General features: G+C 37.0%; 1 protein-coding gene across 1 annotated transcript in view; it reads right to left on the reverse strand.

The window, feature by feature from the left end:
• Positions 1 to 264: 264 nt before the first annotated feature.
• The window catches only part of LOC126370254 (uncharacterized), a 109,300-nt gene continuing 90,596 nt past the window's right edge, over positions 265 to 18,968 (reverse strand). Inside the window, exons 5-8 of the mRNA XM_050015072.1 lie at positions 16,590 to 16,725; positions 15,223 to 15,356; positions 9,865 to 10,066; positions 265 to 861 (exon numbers count right to left, since the gene is read on the reverse strand). Coding sequence (XP_049871029.1) covers positions 776 to 861; positions 9,865 to 10,066; positions 15,223 to 15,356; positions 16,590 to 16,725 — 558 coding nt within the window. The 3' untranslated portion in view covers positions 265 to 775. The remainder of the gene's footprint in view (positions 862 to 9,864; positions 10,067 to 15,222; positions 15,357 to 16,589; positions 16,726 to 18,968) is intronic.

Below are 18,968 nucleotides of genomic sequence, written 5' to 3' on the forward strand. Positions count from 1 at the left end.
ATATGATCCAAATATATGAAGCAACAATTAGTTTTATTATATATTATGTTTCTGTCATTATATTACATTTTTGAATAATTATCTACTTACCCCAGCAATGAAAAAATAGGTAATTATCACGTAAAAATGAGAACAACGCCATCTACTTCGATAGTGTATTTGGAGAGCATGGAATGGAAAGTCATTCTCGCATCCCAAACTGATAACTGAGACTTAAATAATTTTTAAGGGGTTTGGAAATTGATTAAAAATAAAACAAGCAAATCCGACATATATAATTTGTATTAAATCAACAATAATCTTACTCTTTACACTCTTTGGTATATATTAATCAGCTCGTTAGGTATTAGACTATTTTAAATTCACATGTTTTCTGCCTCGCTCGCTTAAACGAATCGGTACATCTAAGTAGTTTATTTCTATTTTTATTTCTTTATTTATTTATACAATGGTGCTGATTCTAGTAAACGTCTCCTAATTTTATTTTAAGTTGTACCTGTCATTTTCTTATCCGCCGAAAAGGAAAGGGACGGATTGACAACTTTTAATTTTAAAATCAATGAGTGGACGAATTAATAACCTACCCAATGTAAAACTTAAAGAGGGTTGTTTAAATATCTGTCTAAAATTGACGCGTGTTCCGTAAATTTTATGGCTGTCGATGACCCGTCCCTTTCCTTTTCGGCGGATAAGAAAATTACAGGTGTAACTTAAAATAAAATTAGGAAATGTCTACAGGAATTAGCACCAATATTTATTATTTTTAATTTCGTATCTATGTATTGTTAGCCCATGCTATGATGTGAATTAAAATGAGGATTTGGCACGAGTGGAGCTTCGCAGCAGAGCCGGGTGACGTCACTGAAAAGAAAAAAAAATATTAGTCTTCAAAAGTACAATTACGTCAGACGTGGCTCTGAACCGAGTTTCGCACCTGTATAAAGGACTAGGACTAGGTGTTCGGTTTAACTCAGTAGTGAGGATTGTCAGTGAGTGTTGATTATTAAAAGACAGTTCTAGAGATAATTAATGTTTACTAAAGTAGATTAAATGTTGAATGTTAATTAACGCGCCGATACCGAAAAATGCACTAATTCTAAAATTTAAATTACCGCGATGCGTCGGCAATGTGCTGACGACGCATAACGTGTTTGCGTTAGACGCGTGTATGGTGTATTACACCAAACAACTAGCCAAGTCATAGACTGGACACTTCAAATAAAATTCTCTCGCATTACGAACCGCGCGCGCTCCGTTACTCCTTAACGGCTTACGGCAATTTAGACTAAAGTAAAACCCAGAGGTGAGGTAAATTTAGCTCGGCGCCCGATACCAATTAGTACGGAACGGAGAGTGTCCGTTCTATGCGTAGGTTACTATTCCTTATTCCACGGCCAAGTTGTAAATGTTCCTATACTGACTGCCGCGAATCGGGACGCCTTGCGCAGGTACGCATCGTCCTTGACGAAAGGTGGTAATTCAATCAATCAATCAATAATACTTTATTGCACAACGACATATACAAAGGACATAAACATACGAATAAAAACATAAGCACAATAGGCGGCCTTATTGCTAAACAGCAATTTCTGCCAGGCAACCTTAGGGTGAAGGAAGTTCATGCATTGGAGCACGGGCTGGTGCAATAAACATATAATGATACCAACATAACTAAAAAAAAATAATACCGTAAATAAAAATACACACACATATAATATACTTACATACAATTCTAATTCAATTCTAATAGATTATTATACTTTAGCAAATATAAAAATAAAAACATTTCCAATTTGGGCAGGTTCTATGGGTACTCTTGGGTCTGTTGTTTTTTTTTAACCGGGTTATAGACCTCAGAAAACCAACTCAGGCTTTAAATTAAATAAACAACATATCAGACAATATATTATTCCTTTGATAATCGTTTCTTCTGCATGAGTTTCTGTGTGTTTTTATCTTAATAGATTTTTCTCAATCGTTTGATAGAATTGAATTGAATTGTGATACAAAGTAAAAATAGCTATCAGAAAACTCATTTCGTTATTTCATGTTACGTACAGGTATTTTCAAATGACTCACGTATGTTTTTGTGACGTAGTTTTTTGTAGATTTGCCGCCAATGTCATTAACTATTTGGCCGGACAAATGGGGCTGAGGGTCTTATCCAGTACAAAATTTAAGACAAGAGACTGTCCAGTTGGGCGCGAACCTCGACTCAGGGCGTGGTCTAAGAGAATTATGTTTGAAAGAATTAATCGACCCTAGTGCACCGATAGCGATAAGTGACGAGTGAGGGAAATCGTCGATCACGACGGCGGGGTCAGTATCGAGGTCCTGAAGTATTAGTTGTCCTAGATTGGCCACATATGGCGAGAGTAATCGAGTTGTCAGGATCGTAAATTACGTTCAACCCTGTAGAAAGTATGGCTAAAATATAATAATGTAGCTAATAAGCTTGGCGAATTTCTACTTACATTATAGGAACAACTTAAGTATAATTTTTTCAACTCGAAATAAGCTTGCAAACCCCTCAGGACCAAGCGCCTAAATAATAAGTCTGCGTAAGCTTACAAAGGGTGGGTCTTCTATATCGGCGTGGAAGCGACAAATAAGGAACGAATTCTTGCTTTAAACAGTTTTTTTCTTTAACGTGTTTATTGTAGATTGAGGACAAAATCACGATAATTTTCTTTTTTATGCAAGCAAGTAAACAAAAAACTGTAACAAAATCTAGTCAGGTTTGTACGTTATACCCAGGGAATTGCCGCGTCGTACCAAATATACATCTTTATATTTTTTTTATTTTTTTATTTATTTATTTGATAAACTTTGAGTAGGTATACAGTTTTGACGCATAGCATCGCTAAACCAGGAATGGTTTGTCTCGATGCTAGGTTTCCTGTCATCAATCAATTTATACAACGTTCAAAAACATTATATACATCAAGAACAATTAAAGTACAGAACATAATAAAATAAAAATAATGTTGTGGGTAGTAGGATATTGCAGCTCACCCGGTAGACACGGCAGTACATCGCTCTTACCTATGTGTGTACCGGTGTACCGTATGTCCCTCCCCGATACTCCAAACAATACACCAGTCGTATATGTATTTAAAGAGAACAGAACCAGTTCCAGTCCATGTACAGGTATAATATTTATATATACTTAGGTATAATATTTATTTTGTATGTATGTATGTTTTGTATTTATTTTGTATTTTGCATGTATTTATTGGTAAGTTGTACTTTTTATTTATTTATTTTTTCAATTTCTTTTTCGTATTTCAAATTAAAAATTTTTCCTTGCCTTATGGTTGTTTGGAAGAAATCGCTTTAAGCGATAAAACCGCCGTTTGCCATGTACATAGTTAAAAGTTTTTTGTTATTATTTCCTTTTATTTTCGTGCAATAAAGTAAGTATATTTGTATTGGTATATTTATTTTATTTCCTTAAATAGGGAAATTGGTCTGATTTTGTGTAACATACCTTACGATCATTTTGATGAAATAGGTTGGATAAGTTTCAGCATTTTACTTTTGAATTGAATAAATGAATCGTTGTGGATGTCCACATCATTGTTGTTTAATTTGTTGAACTTCAACAACATTCTAGAGGTATATAACGTACAGCCACACCTCGCCAGCTCCATACCCATGACCCATGACTCATGACCCATAACCCATGACCCATGGCCCATGTAGACCCATGTAGTAGGAGGCAAGTTACCCGCTACTCGTCAGCAGTCGCACGTGCACCAAAGCCTATGTAACTCGGCGTCTATTCCGCCAGTGAAAGCTCACACTAATTCAATTTGTGACGTCGTAAAGATTGCCATATACTGAGGCCGACAACCGCCGCATATGACGGCGAATGCCTTTAAAGCCGGCTTTTGTTGGAAGGTACTATGTGGAATATACGATTTGGTGGATAGGTATGGTGATGGTGAAGACTTCGGTGGGAAATAAAGTTTATCGGACGGACAGGATGAGATAGTGGGTGAGGTAGTGTAGTAGTTAAACACGTTCGTACAGACTTCACAAGAGCTGTGTCTTCGAATCCATTTTCAGTCTGAAAATGGATTCCACATGGTAGAAGGTTAGTAACATAAGGTGAGTAACACATATGGACCCGGATTAGGCACAGCGATTTAAAAGAGAAGGACAAAAATAAAATAAAAAGAAAGAGAAAAGAGAAGGAAAGAAAGAGTCGTAAAAAGAGTTAGTATGTAGATAGACACTAAATGGCACTAATATGGAAGCAATGATTGAGCACCATTTTAAAATTAAAAAAAATAATAATAAATAAATTTAAAAAAACAGAAATAAATTCCTTAATTTAATTTAATTATTACTTTTTATTTAAGTTTTTATTAATAAATGTTATGTGATTGTTTTAAAATTTTAATACGCCGAGTGATAAGCCATTCTCACGCTGACCACAAACGCCTAATAATAAAATAAATATGCCTTCACATTACCCAATTGAGAATCTTCTTCTATCGTGTGGTTTGTGAGTTGAATTACCAACCTCATCAATCCTGGTGTCAGGGTTATTATTGAGCCGCCAAAAGTCCCTGACATGGCTCATGTAACGACTACTTACTTACATCAGTAAGTAGGAACCGGGACCAACGGCTTAACGTGCCTTCCGAAGCATGGATCATCTTACTTTTTGGACAAGCAGGTGATCAGCCTGCAATGTCCTAACCAAACTAGGGATCACAAAGTGATTTTTTGTGAACCTACGGAACCTCCGAATCGTGAGCCCAACGCTCAACCACTGGACCACGGAGACCGTTAATTGAGAGTGATGTTAATTTTTATTTCCATTAGGAAGAAACTGTAAACTAAGTCTTGGCTGATGAAAATATTTCTTTTTTTACCGACTTCAAAAAAGGAGGAGGTTCTCAATTCGACCGTATATTTTTTTATGTTTGTTCTTATGAGCAAATGGTTATTCGCAAAACTTACAAGTCGAAGAGCAGTCAAGTAGTATTGATACTTTGTACCTTTTCAAAGAGGATAACATTAACACGGTCATTAAAGCATCCGCGAGACGTTTTTGTAGGTGTTTTATGAGCATCCTTACCGCGCAGTAACGATGTCTTTAGGTCGTGTACCTACTAGGAGAGAGCGGGCAGTGAAGAGTAGGCGGCAGCGACCATGAAATTCACAGCCTGAGAAACTAGATTCATTGACATAATAATTTGACATCCTTTAATTTATTGTTAATTTATTGTTATTGTTATTAATTATTCTTAGTTGTAAGTTTTGTTATTTAATAATAATGGGATGGCCTAACACTTGATATGTAGTCATATGCATATAATTAAAATGGTGGAATTACTGCTGTTATTAAGATTTTAGACCGTACCACTTTGATTTATCTTAATTCTACTTTAAATAATTTTTAATAATAGTTAATGGTATATGTTTTTTTTATTAATATTGTTTGTAAAGTTGTTATTTTCTGTCATATAGTTTTTATTCATTTTTGTTAATTTTGTATGAATGTTTATTTGGTTTCTTAAAGGTACCTTGTTTTTCCATCATCGCATTGGGCTTGCCTGTAATGGTGATGTGTTTGTACTATTAGATATAAGTATAAATAAATAAATAAATGAAACAAACGGAGCAGCTACTAAGTAAGTGCAAGAAAGGCCGGTCACTCGTACAGTCATGAGCACTTTAGGACTCTGTCGCACTAACATATTTGACATTTAGTGAGACTTACAGTTCAAAAGTGTATACATATTAATGCTCGTGACCATACACATACCAACATACTGAACTGAAACAACGTTTCTCACACTTTTAGTCGTCAATGAATGAGAGAAATACAACGCACTGAACTGACGTTTGTCAATAGGCCAATGAACCTTGGTATCTGCCTTTAAAAGCTTTAACACGCCCCCGGATACTTCATACAAAACACCTTGTTTTACACATACACTATACATTGACGTTATCGTACACGCGCATCTGTGTGTGTGATGTCTGAGACCGGCGGAGGTGAGGTAAACCCAGCTCGGCCGCTGGTGGGGAGCGGTGAGTTGCCGTTCTATAAATATTACTATCAACATCCTGTGTTAGTGACATTCTAACGAATATTAAGGTGGATGATTCAAGCCATGGCATGGTTCCGAGTAATATCAAGTGGAATGAAAAATTCCACTCGACATTGACACAGAATAATAAGCTACAACGTATCCCTCAGTATTCGTTACGATGTCACTTTCACGCCCTACAAAAGGTACGGTACAAGTACGTATGGGTATTAGTGACACAGATCGATGATGCAGATCGTGATTCTGAGTCGATATCAAGTTGAATTTCCTGTGGGAAAAGTTATGATTTTAGTTTAAATTCAGCTCTATCCTTACGATGTCACTAACAGCCTGTATAGTAATTGTCACTGCCGCTATCGCCCCGTTACCCGCTCTCGGCCCGTTCGCTTTACAGCTCAGTGTCTTTACACGTCAAAGATAAATTTATAATAGCACAACGCCCTGTTGTCTGTATTCCGCAGGAAATTGTATTCGCAAATGAGGCGTGCTGGCATAATTCATTGGGCCTCAATGCCCTTTCAGTTGTAATCCTGTTACGTTTCCTGTCGGGAACATCTGAGGTGTTTACTGAGAATATTGTAAGTGTATATTTTTGAAATTTCAATTCAAAAATATATTTATTCAGTAGGTAACAATGTTACACTTTGAGTCGTCATGTTTTACGTAAAACTACTGTAGCTTCTCACAACCTGTGTAGCCGGGGAAAAAAGCTGCAAGCAAAACCTCGGCACAAGTACCTACACGTTTTTTTTTTTTAAATAAACTTGGCTGCCTGCTATTAGTTCATTACAATACAATACAAAAACTCTTTATTGCACTTGAATCACATACATTAGTATTATAATTAAATTGGTAGTACAACAGGCGGCCTTAATGCTAAGGTAGCAATCTCTACCAGGCAACCTTTAGGTATAGGATATGAATTTAATGAAAAATATAGCGGGATAGACAGTGCAAAAAAAATAATAATAATCATTCATTCATTCATATTTTCTAAATACTCACTATTATATATTATTGAATATTGACAGTTTAGTACACGACGACTTTGTCTATTAGTTAAAACAGTCATCTTCCGGTCTGGAGATATAAAGCCTTAGCCAAGTTGCAAATGATTATGACAATGAAAAGGCCAGAGATATAAATGTATGGGATTGACAGAAATGACATGTCAATCCAAGGCTTGAGTCTATTTGTACGTGACTTTCGACGATTAAATTATTAAAGTCAAGGCTGCATGGTCCTCAAATCTTTGCCTGTCTTAGATACGGCGAATTTAAACAACAACAATAATATTATAATTGTCACTATCGATTTGTCATAATTGTGTGCAACTTGGCCAAGGTCATTGGCAGTTCAATTTCCGTTGAAGCAGCTCATTTTCTTTAACCTGCAGTCTTAAATAAATAATTTCCCTAAGGTTTCCTTCATATCTTGTGGTATAATTATTATGATCCTGATTTTTTAAGTTACAGCAATAAAATTGTTGCAGTCAAAAATGTTCCTATTTACCTCAATTTTGCAATTTCTGTGTTTGAAAGAGGCTTTGTCTACTTTCCAAAATCATTCCAGACTGACAAAGTTTTGTTTTTTTTTTGACGTGACTTATTGTAGATTTGCCGCAGATGGCATTAACTACTTGGCCGGACAAATGGGGAGCGCTGAAGGCTCTCACCCGGTACAACGTTTAAGACAACAGGCCTGAGGGTGCCCAGTTGGGCGCGAACCTCGGCTCAGGGCGTCGTCTGAGAGGAAAAATATTTGAAAGAATTAATCGACCCTAGTGGGTCGATAGCGATAAGCGCTGAATGAGGGAAATCGTCGACCACGCCGGCGGGGTCGGTATCGGGGACCTGAAGTGTTTGGTGTCGCAAGCTGATTGGCTGCCTCTATGGCTAGAGTGATCGGGTCGTCGGGATCGTATATTACGTCCTTCGGACGCCGATACTTTTCAGTACCGTCCCTAAGCGGAATGTACTCGGAAGCTGCAACTACCAGGGGACTGACAAAGATATCGACAACAAAATACACCCAAACTACACACCCCCACATACTCCTGTAAGTACTTTACAATATCATAAACGCCACACACTCGTACAAATACCATCTGCCTTTAAGCAAGAGAAAATTACCAGAGCATTCCGAATGCAATTTGAAATCTAGACCATAGACTAGACAACTGCAATATCTGGTATCATTTCCAAGAAACGAGGTAGCAGATTCATTAACCTAGTAGGTACACAGTATAACGTTCAAGAGATGAGTTATAGAGGAAAAGGATACAGGAATGAAATGCTTCGGGGAATCCAGAACATTCCTGCATGCGAGAAACGTTTGAATAATTATACCAACTTGTTGGTAGAATTGCTCCTTGCGGTAGCCTGACAGTATGGCACGATTAAATTGTTATAATGTAAAGGAGCATTTGCTTTTGAAAGTGTTTATGGAACGTACGTTTCTATTTGCTCAGTTCAGTGACTTTCGTTTTTCTTCTTCTTCTATCGTGTGGATTGTGAGGTGGATTACCAACCCCATCAACCCTGGTGTCAGGGTTATTACTAAGCCGCCATAGGCCCCTGACATGACTCAATGTAACGACTACTAACTTACATCAGTAAGTAATTAACCGGGACCAATGGCTTAACGTGCCTTCCGAAGCATAGATCATCTTACTTTTTGGACAATCAGGTGATCAGCCTGTAATGTAACCTAACCTAACCTAACCTAACCAAACTAGGAATCACAAAGTGATTTTTGTGATTTGTCCCCACCGGGATTCGAACCCGGGACCTCCGGATCGTGAGCACAACGCTCAACCACTGGACCACGGAGGCCGTAAATTGATAAGCTTTACAAAGTTCAAAAAATCCAGGTGCAGCAAGTAAGTTTTTACGTAACCTTTAAATAGCGTTCATTTTAGAATGGGTACTTTGGACATCTTTTGTAAAAATGTTGTTTAAAAAAAATCAGTAATAAACTACTAGTGGCTGCGTTGGAAATTTTGATATTTTGTTCCAACATAATTCCCTAAAAATCCCTAAAAAGCAATAAAATCGTATCTTGATTGTACCGTGTTACCTATTCAAACATAATTAGAAAATTACATAACGTCTTATTGATATCTTTATATACGTGTTTCTCTTTCAAAGTCTTTTCGAATAATCTTCTTAAAATAGCAAAAGATATCATTTCTACCTCTATATTTATTTTTAAGATTAAGTTTGCGATCTTTATTGTTTTCATGTTCAATTCTATGTTCCAGACATTCTATTTTGCTTTTCATTTCAACTATGTTGCTTTCTCGATTATTAATTTCTTTAGAATATTGAAATTTAATCTCTTTCAACGCTTCTCGGTTCACTTTTAATAAAACGAGAACTGCTTTGAACTATAAATGTTTTATTTTCTTTTTATGGAACGGCCGTATTTGCTTCGTATTTGTTTATGACTTTAGAGATAAGTTTGGTTTATTTTTACTACTTCTGAATGATAATTGTTTAATTATGAACAAGTTTTGTCTCACAAACGTCTTTTTAACATAGGTAAATTGTGCACTGTTTTAGGGGTAGGGATAAATTAATATTAGTTTAGAAACTTATTAGTAATTATTTTTGCAAACTAAGAGGGTTAACAGGTTATTTGGTTTCAAGTTTATTTCAGATCTTTATTAAATTCCCTAGAATTTATATTACCTATTTTATTATAATACCTTTTTATGATTACAGCATACTTAATGCAAAGCAATTCTTAGGTACACAATTTTGCAACCGTATTTAAAATACAACAAACTCACCTCTCTCAATTTTGGGGTCACTATTGGCAAAATAAAGGGCCACAGCGGAGTCGTCCCGGTATAGGTCCCCCACTTTGGCCTCACAGCGCAATATTGGGGCCCCACGCTCGTAGTGCGCGGGCCACAGTTGAATCTGGACGTATAGTTCGGCCCTGAACAGACCTTCCGATGCAGGCAGTTGTTGGTAAATGCCTGTGGCGACCTGTTGGAAGAAGAGAAATATTATTATATAATTGCATCTATATAGTGCTTGTACGCTTGTGCAAAGATCTTTATTGATAAAATATTTATGTACAGCCACGCATGAAAGTTTCAATACAAGACAGGTGGGAAGTCTACAAATTAGAATCATTTCTTCAGTATAACTATATTACTTTAATAAGTAAATAATAATAGATACAGATACGTGTAATTTGCGCCCTTAAGATGAGAGTACTAAATAAAGGATTCTATATAGAAATAAGAAAAACCACAAGTCATCCAAAGACCAACTACAGTAGAATTTCTCGACTCAAGTAGTCTTAAAATGATTAGCAATTAAAAGTTTTTTTAATTTTTAGCTCAAAAAGTACGAGTTTTAACAAGTATTATAAAACAATATATATCCGTTTGACCGTGTGCTGATCTCTTCCATATATCTGACAACGAGCAATTTTCCAGAATAAATCCGTAATCTGTTATTCGAACCCTATACCATAACAACAAGAAAAAGAAGAATAAATCCCAAAATGACCAAACAGACCAAATAGTATGTTCAAAACTAACAAAAGTACAGGCGATATAAATCCGTAGAACGTAACAAATAAGAAGAATAAAAAGTTGCAGTTGAACAAACAACCCGTTGAAAACATCTCAACAGAGTGGAACATGGAAGGAAAAACAACAAACAATAAAACCATGGGTAAAATTAAGCTATAAGAACACTCTAATCCAGTGGAGCTAGCAATGGTAAATATCAACACGACAAATACGGAGCAAACAGTGTTGTGTACTTCGGTGAATTTTACAGACTGGCTTAAGGGCTAGACTGGACGCTATCAACGGGAGAGGCGACAACAACAGCGGGGCGAGTAACGGGCTTGTTTTCGAAATTGTTAATTGAATTGCTTACAAAAGCAAATTTTGAAAAATTTTGGCAATAAGTACTTAAATTTGCTTATAAATAGCGTCGACATCGCTGCAATGATATTGTAGATTCGTAAATTTGCAAGGACAGAACGAGGACTCTGTGATATATTGATTAACATGCTTTGTTCAGAGTTAACAAGAGCTGCGAATCTAAACCTATTCCTAGTCAGAATTATTCGATATCAATTTTAATTTGTGAGTTTTGTAAATTAATATAAAGAGTCTTTAATTGCACAATTCGCTCTTTCCGCTACCTTCCAGAACGGTTCTATAAAAACATGTTCATGCGATCTAATAGCTGTACCACCGTTATCCCTGATGATCCGCTAATCGCTGACGCGTCGCCCAGTTTGTAGCTTTAAAGTAGTATGTACGAAAAAGTTTTTTCGAGCTCGCCCGTAGCGGGTATCGTGCCAGCTTCAATGTACACAACAAGTTCCTCAGTGTTACTTTGTCGTCTTCTAAGATGTTTCTGGTCGAATTTTATACCATCATTTTTTTTTAATAATTGTATTAGTAGTGTGTTCTGTTTAATATTACGTGTGTGTTAAATCAAAAGCGAAAATAAAATTTTGGGATGTCCTACCCTGAATTGACATCGTGGCCTTATCGTAAAAAAACATTCTGCCTAACGTTCGGCCTTGGTAGATTCCACAGAAACTGAGCTGGCAACATTGGATGTAATTGGATATTAATACCATTGACGCATAATTATGTTACTTATCTGATATTAATACAGTTTATATCATATTCAAGGACTCCAGTTAGCAAAGGGGGTGTGATTTGTGTTATCAATAGGCAATACGGACAACAAGAATATTAAATAAATGTTGTTTACTATTGCTCTAACAGCATACACTACAACATACGTATATATATATATACAACCCACTGCGGAGCACAAGTTTCTTGGCATAGTCTGTCAAACTGAGGTAGAGAAACACACAGATACAAGTTAGTTCAGAAAAGGTCGTTTCCTGGAATCGTCTCGAAAATGTTATAATAATAACGACATGAATAAGAAAAGTGTAAAATAGCCCTTTCGCACCTGGTTGATACGATCGTGAGTTCCCACTTTGAAAATTCGTATTTTGGCGCGAAGTCTGTTTATCCGGCCCAAACCGAGCTCGCTCGATCGTGCGTTCATCGAATAACCAATAGAAACGCGCTGTGGTTCAAATTGGAATCAGTTGCGTCGTGGCAAACGTCAACATGGCCACGTTCCATGACCCCGCGACCGGACGGCGTAAGTAATATTACAATTTTGATGTTTTTTTTTGTTTTTACACTGCTTTTTTTGCATAATTAGTTAGCTAGGATTATAAACTAACTTTAGAAAACAAAAGTTCTACACTAGTTGTCGCATTTGCTTCTAAATGTTGACCTAAATTTTGTAACGCACGCCCGTGAGGTCCAGGTTGCAATTGTCCAACTCACGATCATGATTTGTGTTATTTCTCATAAAATTAATGATATTTCAGGAATGCAATTAACAGATGATCTCGTCCTCGAACTGCTTCAAGATGGAAATTGTTCTGACCTGGACTTGGACGAAGATTTTTACCGGTGAATGGGATTATCACGTGTAGCTACTACCCCGTACACGGCCGCTGTCCATTGTCCACTGGCCCTGGGTTTACTTTGTCAGAATTTGTTTCAAACTTCTGGAGAAAAGTAGCAACGAAGTCGCGTGGGCGCACGAAAAATAAAAAGTTTTCTGAATAATCCCAATTAATAATATTAATTGGTTCACAGAACTGTGATATAATGTACCTTATTAAGTGTTAAGTACAATAAATAGTTGATTTTGATTTAAAATGTGTTGCTTTTACTTCTATTTAAAAATAATACTAATTGAGAAGTAGTTTAAAGTCCATTACCATTATAATTTTACACATAATAGACAAACGCACGTTCGTGAATTGGTAGAATTGAGACCTAGAACTCACGAACGTGATACCCGTTTTTCTAAATGATAATTGCACTTAGATTTTTTTCACTATTTTTATAGTTATCTGTGCGTTAGATTTAATAAATTTTTGCCATTATTTTTATCAAACTGAACAAAAAAAATCTCAGGTGCGAAAGGGTTATGATATCAAAAACACATGAGTAAACATAAATTGTGCATGTGTACAGCGTGAGGAGTATCAACAACTCGGTAAACATTAATATCTTTTATCCCCCAACGTTAATTAACGTGTACACTCGAGCTATTCTGAATATTATGTTCCCGTATGTTTGAACATACGCAATAACTGGACGGATGCAAGGCGAAAGAACAAACATTTGATTTAACACATTAATATGACTGTACATGAAATGCAAAATTTCGACGTGAACGGACACGTACTATACCTTGAACTTTGTAAAGAGTTTGAGATAGATGTAAACGGTATACAACAAGGATATAAAAAATACATGTCATACTAGGGATAAAGAAGAAGGATATTCTGCCCAAATAAGGGAATAAGTTGTGGGTAGCACGATCACTGGTTCCGTATTGAACACAACATAAATACATTAGACACATCTAATCCCGTGAATGAGTCTAATTATACTATATTCTGACCAAGTATTAAATTAAATTATTGTCACTATGTATGGATTATAAGGATGGTCATCTACGTTATAACCCACAAGAGAGAAGAAGATTGTCACCTGTTTTGGCAAAATTTAAGCATCCAGCTTCTGAAATACTAGTGACAATAATTTTAATGGAAGAGACCCGCATATTACTCACAAATAACATCCCAAATATCACACCCAAAGTGGCAACATTCAGCGTCATATTTAACTACACTAAAACTCACATGAATGCGGACTTTAATCTTTACGACGTATCATTCCATCCAGAAACTCGCTAACAAAAATTCCTGTCCCAAATGATATTCCGTGCAAACAAAATCAGCGGCGAGGATATGCAAATTAAAACAAAAATAGCTGTGTTCAGAACAATAGCGAGCTAGAAGCGAAAGCCTCAAAGCTCCGGAAGATCCACAAAACGCGAAGCTTTGAGAGCATTAAAACTTGCCACTACAGAAACTATAGAATTCTCGTTGAAACCAGCTCTATCCGGGAGAAGTTATTTAAAGAGTTTACTTTGCACGTGAAGTATTAAATTTAAATGTTCATTTTGAAGCGTTGAGCCAACGCGAAGCCAATTTTACGGAATAAACTGAAAATAAATTGAATGCTTGACTATGCTAGTTAGTTAAGAGATAACTTCGTGAATTGGATGAATTAATTTTATGAGATCATCTTGAAGATATTACTATTAATAAGTCCTAAAGGACGCTACGTTAGCCTTTGAGCCGGCGAGGCAGCGACATAACTACGTAGATAAAACCGTCTTGTGAATTTAATTGAGATGGAATTCAAAACAATAATATTGGTAAAACTAGTTAGAAATATTTTTATGGGTAGATATTGATTCAGCTGGTGGCTCCAAACTGTCATCATTTCATCAAACTTTTTTGACATTTCGACGAAAAAGGGACTGCAGTCGGCATTAAATATTTCGCTTATTTAGTGGCTTGATGAACGCAGTACGAACTTCGTTAAAAATTGATGTTAACTCCATTCTGATTTTCGCCCAAGTAGTAAATGCTATTTGCGGAAAAACTACAATAAGTAACGTCAAAAAAAAAAGAACAATTTGGTTTGTTTCGTAGCTTCGTAGCTTCAATGTACATACATAAACTCACGCCTATTTTCCACAGAGGCAAGCAGAAATTATTATGAAATAGTATTTGCTTATTTTATTAGCATTTTTTTTATTTGTTAGTTTAGCTTACTCTACATTTATAAACATAAAAAGCAGTGTAGTGAAGACGTATGGGTAAAAATTTTGGTGGCGCATTTTTTAATGTTTTGTCTAAGTGTTGGCTATAAATATAAAATACCACTGGCCATTTAATTAGATCAAAAAAAAAGCAAACAAAGTCCGCTCTCCGATAAAAAATATTGTGCCGTCGAAATTACCTATAGAGCACGTTTAAAATTGATTTTGTTTTTATAGCACTCACCCGTGCTTTGGGAAGCTCATAAAGAGAAAATAAACCAAAAATCCTCATCCTGTCTATGCATTTTTTTGATCTACATCGTCATTATCGTCTTAATTTTCTCATGGTCACTTTTAAAATGTGACCATATAAGAGTAAGACGCAAAGGAGCTTCTATCCTTTCTCCCACATGCCTTGCAATATCAGAAAGTTCAAAGCTACTTACAGGTGAATCGTTGATGAAGAAGGCGAGATCGGGCGCTGGGCGTCCGGGCCCAGACGTGCAATTGGCGCGCAAGACATCGCCTGGTGTGAAGTAATGTTGGCTGGTCTGGATTGTCGGCGATGATGGTGGCAGCACTGTTGATGAAGATTATAATTAGGACATAAATGCTGCTAGATACAACGGAATCGATCGGGCTAATCTCGACTAATACACTACTAATGCTAATGAAAATCACATTTTTTGACGTGACTTATTGTACATTTGCCACAGATGGCATTTACTACTTGTCCAGACAGCGCTGTGGGCTCTCACCTGGCACAAAATTGAAAACAACGGGCCTTAAGGTGCCCAGTTAGGCGCGAACCTCGGCCCAGGGCGTCTGGCAAGAATATCTATGTTTGTAACAATGAATCGAGCTTAGTCTAAAATATTATATAATATTCAAATTGAATCACTAATTGGACTGAACTACACGTGCTGTTTAATAATATATACCTACATAAACTCATGCGCATAGGGTAGAGCCACTAATAATCAGAATACAACTTGCATTTTTGATACGACATTTCGCGATGACACCAAGATGAAATTATTTAAACCAGATGAAAGAAAATGCTTTAAAACTTTGCCCTAGTTTTGTTCTAAAATTTTGAATGAACGCTTACAATTCTTATTTTGAAGAAATATTGAAGACGCAACATGTACCAATATCGGAAGATAAGTTAAGCCTTTGTTGGGCATTATTTGAATAGGTACCTTTAGAGGTATTATCATTAGATGAGCCATGTCTGATGCCTCTGGGATAAAAGTGCCAACTGGGCCAGTCAATGCCCTCTCAACCGAGAGACTGTTCAAAAGACTGAAAGAATAATTATTGTCTTTAGCCAACTTTGCTAGAAACAGGCGTAAGTGTATGAATGTACGTATAAAATATCGTAAATATACCGTTACCATTAAAATATATCTATAAAATGCCAAACAAATCCTTGTAATGAAACTATTTTCAATTAACAACAAACAAATAAAATATTTGAAATGTTTACACTGCAATTGAATGTAAATTGAAGTTTTAATTGCTCTCCATTTTGTAGTTTTATATGCCGGCTCGTTTGTAAAACATAGGTACGTTATGTAAGGATTGATTTAATTTTAATGGAATAGTCCATGTTTATCAAGTTTAAAATTTATAAACTGGCAGCTTTTTTGCGCAGAAAATAGCCCTGGCAGTTCAGAGGGGAAACGCTGCCAGTGGTTTGGGCGCTCTGCTTCAGTGTGGCGCGCTGGAAGAAGTATTCTATTTATAATAAGCTGATGTTCATTCTATAGTATTAGCTCATAGATAAGATAGTAATAATGAGCACACTTACCAACAACCTCCATGTTGTTGGAGACGATGGAGGTGGCGAAGGAGGGAGCGTCGGCGGTGACTTCACAGCTGAAGTTCCCGGAGAGGCCGAAGCTCACCCTCGTCAGCACCACCTGACTCTGGTTCGATCTGGCCAGCTGGTGGACAAGGAAGACAATCAATTAATAATAATTACTACACATTGAAATCTCAGATACCAACTATTCTTAACATTCACATAAGCTCACGACTATTACCCAATCGGGGTAGTGGGAGGTACATCCATTGCTAGATGACTTAAGTACCCACACCTCACTGAGATTTCTGTAAGGCTAACATGCTAGCAATACAATAAATGCAATGAAATACTTAATACTGGTTATCAGGAGGTCAAAATCTAAAAAAGTTGGCTATAGTATCAGAATCATTTATTCAACGCTACTGTCATGGGTGTACTTGTTGAAGGTGAAGCAGAGGAGAAGAATAGACAAGAAATTGCACCAGTAACATATTTTTGAAATCACTGAATATACAACAAGTTATTTACACATTTTATAACTACACTCGCAAAATATCCCACGCAATAAAAACAATTACATGAGATAACATAACATACTCGTAGCTGGGAGGTGATACAGGTGATACCACCTGTATCACACTTACCAACAACCTCCATGTTGTTGGAGACGATGGAGGTGGCGAAGGAGGGAGCGTCGGCGGTGAATTCACAGCTGAAGTTCCCGGAGAGGCCGAAGCTGACCCTCGTCAGCACCAGGTGATACCACCTGTATCACCGAAGGGATAGGCAGATGTGTATTGTACATCCACTCCTAGCCAGCTATGTTTAAGTCCCTTGTAATAGGGGGCGAGCCTATTGCCATTAACCGAATACAAATACGTAACATCAATTATCTCCGATACAAAGATGCATTTAAAACTCAAAAAAATGAATTCTGTGGTTTAGAACTTGAGTTTGGGATTTGAACCAGATACACTGCGATGTAAGTCACAATTTTTTTTTAACTTTTTTTTTTCAGATTTAACTACTATCAGTCGACAGACTTTAAGCAGTTGTGTTGACGTATGAAAGGTGTCGTGACTGTAGCAACGACCTGCGTCGTAGCTTACCTCCATTACACAATGTGGCTTCTTTTTAAGCGCTTTATAACATTAGTTGGATCTAAAAGCTGAGAAGCAAGAGGATGAGGATGACTGGCCAAGCAGTCTAAGTGTTTCTTTTGGTAGTGCTCGATAACGGCTTCCGTGGTCCAGTGGTTGAGCGTTGGGCTCACGATCCGGAGGTCCTGGCTTCGATTCCCGGTGGGGACATATTACAAAAATTACTTTGTGATCCCTAGTTTGGTTAGGACGTTACAGGCTGATCACCTGATTGTCCGAAAGTAAGACGATCCGTGCTTCGGAAGGCACGTTAAGCCGTCGGTCCCGGTTACTACTTACTGATATAAGTACGTAGTCGTTATATGAGTCATGTCAGGGACCTTTGGCGGCTCAATAGAAACCCTGACACCAGGGTTGATGAGGTTGGTAATTCACCTCACAACCCACACGATAGAAGTAGAAGAAGCTCGATAACTTCAGCAACCGTTGGGATCTTTAGATACTCGTGTATTTCGTTGTTTCTAGTAAACCAAGGGGCATTTAAGATTTTTTAAACTGATTTAAAATTATGTAATCACATATTATCTTACGTACTTAACCAAGGATTCCAAGATAAAGTCTTAGTAGGACCAGTTCCAGTAAACGGGTAAAGGATGAAACAAAACGGCCCATTGCTATTATCTGTGTTGCTGTGAAATAAAGCGCGTGATAACGCCGCGGATTTATGAACATCTGGGAAGCATTGCTTGCAAAAAATACCAGTGTGGGTTTCTAGGGTTCCGTTGCTTAGTCTATTTGTTAACGCCCTCTTTGGACAAGTTCGAGCGTTGTGTTCACAATCCGGTGGTTCCGGGTTGGAATCCCGGTGGGAACAAATCACTTTGTATCCTAGTTTGGTTAGGACATTGCAAGTTGATCAACCTGATTGTCCAGAAGTAAGATCCGTGCTTCGGAAGGCACGTTTACAACTTACTGATGTAAGTACTTAATGGTCACGTCAGGGGTCTTTGGCGACTCCATAATAACCCTGACACGACGATTGATGAGGTCGGCCATCCATCTTACAACCCACACGATAGAAGAAGAGTCTATTTGCTATGTGCTGTAGTATACTATAGTATACTACATCTATAGTAATCTATAGATTGACTTAGGAATATAAGCTACTAAATTACTCTCACTCTCATTCTGTAAGCTTCCAGAGCATTCGCCCAGTGCATCCATAGACCGCTGGTTCAGAACCGGCTCGATCAAATGTTCGGCATTGACTGTACCGAACCGA

The sequence above is a fragment of the Pectinophora gossypiella genome, chromosome 10 (assembly GCF_024362695.1).
Source record: "Pectinophora gossypiella chromosome 10, ilPecGoss1.1, whole genome shotgun sequence".
NCBI classification, from domain to species: Eukaryota; Metazoa; Arthropoda; class Insecta; order Lepidoptera; family Gelechiidae; genus Pectinophora; species Pectinophora gossypiella.